The sequence below is a fragment of the Vigna radiata genome, chromosome 6 (assembly GCF_000741045.1).
Source record: "Vigna radiata var. radiata cultivar VC1973A chromosome 6, Vradiata_ver6, whole genome shotgun sequence".
Lineage (NCBI taxonomy): Eukaryota > Viridiplantae > Streptophyta > Magnoliopsida > Fabales > Fabaceae > Vigna > Vigna radiata.
In genome coordinates, this window is record NC_028356.1 from 13104442 (window position 1) to 13110729 (window position 6288).

Here is a 6288-nt window from a genome sequence, read left to right on the forward strand (position 1 = left end):
CCTCCACTTGCACACCCTTGTGTTGTTGTCAATTTCTTCTTATCTAGTGAACATTATACACAACAATAATACAATAAAGATACTTTGAAACATAACATTTTTATATTTGATATTATCCTTTATTATATTTTACTTTTTTTTAAATTACAAAAATTCATTTCTTTATAACATTTTACTTTTATATGGTATGTGAAATGAATATAAATATGGTATGCGAAATGAATATAAAAAAGCGTGTCATTTTATCATAATCTTGTGTCAAACCCAATAAAAATGTTAAGTTGACACCACTGTTTTGTTTTGACATTCATGTAAGTATAAAGTATTAATGTATAAAATCAAGTTATTTAATTTAATTATAATAGAATATAAAATAAGTTGTAAGATGGGAGTGAAAACTTTTGAAGATATCTGGATTCAAATCAAAAACCTCCTTTTGCGATTCTTGCTCCTCCACTTTCTCCTAAAAGGGAACAAAAAATCATCACGTAACGGGTGGATTCAAACACAATAGTGCTACCTACATTCTGCCACGTGTCCCCTTCTCCCTTTCCTATTCTCATTCTCCTTCTCTTTTTCCCCTTTCATCAGAATATCCGCAAACTACGCCATGAGAAACGAAGAGGTTGGAGCTTGGTTGAATGGGTTTCCTAACCTTCACCGTGACACGCCACAACCTTCCACTGCTCCCACCAACACCTTTCCGATGTGGGGCGAGAACAACATGATCAACCACGACCATGATGTCGATGTGTTGCTGTCTAATGATTTTGCTAGAATGGCTGTTTTTGGTGAACAAGGGGATGGTGGTAACAAAACTAAAGGATATGAACATGGACATGGGTACGGTGTTGATGTTATGGACTCATCGTACACACATGCATTCTCACACTCACACTCAAACCCACGCTCACTCTCACTCTCACTCTCACTCTCACACACACCTAGTAGTTCTTTGGATGGATATGTACATGTTGGCGAAGAAAGGGTTGTCCCATCGTCTGCTTGGGGTGTGAAGGCTTCTTCTGATGTGGAGGGACACACTTTCGGACCTCCAATGGAGTTTAACCAAAGGAGGAACACTTGTTATAGAAACCTTCAAATGCAGAACCCGTTTCATGCCAGAGGGTCATATGCAATGGATTGGGACATGAGTAGTTCCTTTATGGTCTCTGAAAGTTACCCCAAGCTTACTACGAATATGAACACTCCATCGCCTCATTTTTTCCCTGCAGTGAAAGAAATAGCACCAACAAGGGTGACCGTAGCCCCCGGTGGTGAATTTTCGCATTCTAGAGTGGACCCTGTGGCGTTTCAATGTGATGGTGGATTTATCATGCAAGAGAGGGAGGTAAAATGGTGTGTTGGAGGAAAAGGGTGCAATTCTCTGAGGGGTTACAGAGACAGTTTACCTTCGCCAGCTCAAGCAGTGGCAGATGAAGTTCCTCAATTCATTTCTTCTCGTGTTCCGATTAGACCTGAAAAGAATGGCATTCTTTCAAGTGACATTTCTCTTTCGCCGCGGCCATTGTTGTTCAAGTTTGGTCCTCTGGTTAGGTTACAAGGTTACATTTCCCACCTGGCAAAGGATCAGAACGGTTGTCGCTTCTTACAGAAGATGGTTGATGAGGGCACCTCTGAAGATGCACAAATCGTGTTTAACGGAGTTATAGATGATGTTGTTGAGCTTATGATGGACCCTTTTGGGAATTACCTCGTGCAAAAGCTGATTGATGTGTGTGCTGAAGATGAAAGATTGCATATTGTGTCAATGTTGACTAAAGAACCATGGCAACTACTGAAAACCTCTTTCAATACCCACGGGTATATGTATCCTCCCGTTGAACTATAATAGTGTTCTACTTTTCTATATCTTGATTCACCTGTTTTCATTTTCTCTATGGCATGCTGAATTGATAGTTTTGTTGTATTAGGACTCGGGTGGTTCAGAAATTGATTGCTACTGTGAACTCTAGAAATCAAATTGCATTGCTGAGGTCTGCCATTCAACCTGATTTTCTTGATCTTGTCAAGGATCTGAATGGAAATCATGTTATACAACGTTGCTTGCAATACTTCAGTTGTAAAGATAACGAGGTATAACACTTCTCTCTTTTGCTTCTTGTGTTACTCAAACTGGACAGCTAATGGTTGTGCCCTTGTATTTAATTGAACAATGACGAAGAACTATATTTCAATTTAGTGTTGATGTAGTGAAATTGGGAACATAAGCATGCATCAAACAATTGAGATTTTTTATTTAATCTCAAATTTTGTTCTAAGTCGTATGGAGGTATCATTTCAGATCTTGATTGACTTCATCATCATAGTACAAAATGGCCTCTAATTAACACCACTTAGAGTGAGCTCTCATACCTCTAATGATGTAAAATATTTTACTCTTTGCCACATTAAAATGTACTTTGGCATATATATATATATATATATATATATATATATATATATATATATATATATATATATTCTATAACGAATTGCTAACCTGTAATATATATTACTAATACAATTTTAAAATAAATCTTGTTTATTCACTTCTATATTATTGTTATATATAATAAGATATAAGAAATATCAGTACTTTTTTATTTATTACTCAACTGAAAAATATAACATAAATACTGCTAGGTAACCAATCCTTAGGAATTTTAGGCGATGAAAGAGAACAAAGCTGAATAAACTCTAATGAAAAAGTATTGTGAGAAGATATTCAGAAATCTTAATCGAGTCCAAAAGGATATAATTGTAGTCTTTGATGGTAGCATTTTTGTGTTCTATGCAACGACCTTGTTAAAAAGCCACTTAAATTGCTAATTCAATTGGATCAAAGGAGGGAGTTTGTTTGTAAACTATTATGGCTATGGTTAGGATCATGGCTGTTTATAACCATGAAGAAAACTTTATTCTAGAGCTTTCTAGAAATGCATTTTTATGGTGGATTTCCAAATTCTGAAGCTTGTACATGTGCACCTGCTTTAAAATCCGATTCATCATTTGCTTTTCTCTCCCTTTGAACCTACTGATTTGATTGAAACTAATTAAGAAGTATCATATCACTTGTTTCCCTCTATTATTTATTGCAGTTTATTTTTGATGCTGCAACAAAGTTCTGTGTTGACATAGCTACTCACGAACATGGGTGTTGTGTACTACAACGTTGCATTGATTACTCCACCGGAAAGTACCAAGATAAGCTGATAAAGGAAATATGCAGACATGGGCTTATTCTTGCTCAAGATCCATTTGGGTAATTAGCCTGACCTTGTAACTGTTCTTAGTATAGTGTTCTTCCATTAATGGTCTTCCTATACTTCTGCTAGGTATTTCAGCTTCATTTTTTTTTTCATTTGTATTAATATGTTACCTATCATTTGTGACAACATGCACGAATCAATAGTTAAGAAAAATATTGGAACCAAGATTCCTGAATCATAGTTTGTATTTGATTAGTTTGTTAATTACTTTAAATCCAGTCTCTCAAAGCAAACTGTTGCACTGCAGAAATTACGTTGTTCAGTATATTATAGAGATGGAGATCCCAAGTGCCTCATCGAAGCTGCATTCCCAGTTCAAAGGGAACTACGTAAACCTTTCCATGCAAAAGTTTAGCAGTCACGTGGTTGAAAAATGCCTCATGCATATTTCAGAGAGCAGGTCCAGAATAGTCCAAGAAATTTTATCTTTTCCTCACTTTGAGCGCTTCCTACCAGACCCATATGCCAACTATGTTGTTCAACGTGCTCTTGGAGTCACCAAGGTTTGTAACTCAATAATAAACAAATTCTTTGTGATATTACATTTTCTAACATATTCTGTTCATTATTATTTATTGAAATTTATGAAAGAATCACTATAAAAAAAGATGAGTCTCTCTTCTTTATATAACTCATGGATAAAGACGGAGCCTTAGTAGAACCAATGAATTCTAGGTTTACATATCAGAGTGATAATGTGATAATTTGACACTTATTTCTTCACGAAGCTTCCACCTTTTACTCTAACCCAAATGACATTTTTTTAATCTCATTTACCTTATACCACTTTATTACTTGGATATTATTAAAACCTATGGAATTATGAATTAGACTAGCTGATTAAAAGTGAAACTCACAAAGTTTGATTTTCAAAATTTTAACTAAAAGAATTTATTATTAACATTTCGTGCATTCACTGAGAGATCTACCTCAGTATCCTGCTTTACTATTCGTTTCAGTATTGTGATGATTTTCTTCTTTGAACCTTTTTTGTTTGAAATAGGGTTCTCTGCATACATCTCTGGTGGAAGCAGTTCGACCCCACAAAATCTTGCGCACCAACCCTTATTGCAAAAGGATTTTCTCAAGGAACCTACTTAATAAGTGATGAATCGGTTGCAGCTAGACAAGATATGTTGTTGTTCTCTCAAGTTTTTCTTCACTATTTTTGTTATAATTAAGTATCTCTTTGTTTTATACTTCTATTATGTCTTGGGCACTAGCTTATGTTGTATGTATGACTTCTATACTTGTTAATTAATTTATACTATTAAAGTTTTGTATGTTAAAAACAACTTAAATAATTCTTAGTTACTGAAATATGATTGTTTTGAAACTGCTAAAAGCTATTATTCTTCACAAGCACTTCAATGAGCTTAAAGATATATAATTCCATTTAGGTTAAAAGTAAATGAAAATAGAATTAAAATATTTAATTATAATTTATAGAAATTGTTAAAACACATTTAAATTACAATATAAATGTTTTAGTAACACAAACATACATAAACCATGTAAAAATTGTATTAAAAAGAAAAAAATTAAAATTAAAATCTTTGAATTTTATAAAAAATATTTGTGCATTATTTAATATTAGTATACGAGTACAATTCAAAGGCCTATGGATCAGTAGGTCATTGCATTCTCAACTTGATGGCAACTGTTTTGGTAATCCATGAAAGTCTAAAACTGGAGATTTAATTCCAATTGGTCATTGTGAATGAATTATTGGTTTCTCCCTCATTCAATTTTAATTTGTGCAAATCTTAACTAATATATTAATATAAAAATTTACACTTTTTTTTTATCTTCTCATTCATTGGTTTAGAGACACTTATAGATTATAGCTTGAGAAAGTCCTCAGACCTCCTGGCCTTGATTCTTACCTTTTTTTTAAGGGTAGCGATATGTTGACAACAGTTTTTTGCCAACGATTTGCCAACACCAGTTGTCAGCATTGGATTGGTCGTTTTATTTGATTTTTTTTAATTTGAAAACAGATTTCAAAAAGGGTAGTTTATGTTATTCCGAAACTGCCCTGGTGAATGAGACACTTCCACAACTGTAGCACTTCTACGTATTCTTCTCTACCGATAAAGACTCTATGATAAAAGAAAATATGTTATCATTATCTGGAACCAAACTATATAATTAATAATAGATTAAATTTTTTTAGTTTATGAAAGTTTAACGGAAAATTGAAATTTATTTATATAGATAATTTTATATATATTTCGATTTTTAAATTTTAAAATAAATAAATACAATCTTTTTAATTTAATTTTTTTTATTTGTTAAAAGCATTTTTTAAATGATATTGAAGTTAATATTAAAATGAAATCATTTCATCTCACCATTTAAATTATTTATAATTTAACAGGATATCACTTATTACTCGAATGTCAACTATGTTTAAGTCTAAAAACCAAAATAATTAAAGTTTTTAATATGAATATGTTCCGATTTTATTTCATATTAAAATTAAAAATTAAAGCATATTTAAGGATCCCGATATGTGTGTCTATTTTTCTAAGGAATTGAATTGGTGAGCAATATGTGTGGACATTGATGGATTTCGTTGGGTTAGTATCGTGAGTTCTACATTTCGCTTGGGTGTAAGTCACAAAGTCTCTCTTCCTATCACAAGCACTTGGATGAAATACCCTAACAAACCCCTAAGCAGTTGTTGGTCCTCAAAAACAACCATCAATCTCAAATTCATAACTTAAATTCTAACCAAGTCAGTACCCACCACACACTGGGGAGCCCCCTCTACCAGAGTCAGGGAGCAGCGTTGGACTTTTGGTACACAGNCACTNGTAAGCGATTACAACCTGTCTGTAATCNATTACACGGGCACATAAGTCACAAAGTCCCTCTTCCTCACACAAGCACTTGGATGAAATACCCTAACAAACCCCAAAGCAGTTGTTGGTCCTTCAAAACAACCATAAATCTCAAATTCATAACTTAAATTCTAACCAAGTCAGTACCCACAACACACTGGGGAGCCCCC

General features: G+C 33.6%; 1 protein-coding gene across 1 annotated transcript; it reads left to right on the forward strand.

Annotated features, from left to right (window-relative positions):
- Positions 1-610: 610 nt before the first annotated feature.
- On the forward strand, positions 611-4380 carry LOC106763448 (putative pumilio homolog 8, chloroplastic). The gene is made up of 5 exons (XM_014647638.1): positions 611-1824; positions 1935-2097; positions 3102-3265; positions 3520-3775; positions 4276-4380. The coding sequence occupies exons 1-5, from the start codon at positions 611-613 to the stop codon at positions 4378-4380; spliced, it is 1902 nt and encodes a 633-aa protein (XP_014503124.1).
- The last annotated feature ends 1908 nt before the right edge of the window (positions 4381-6288 follow it).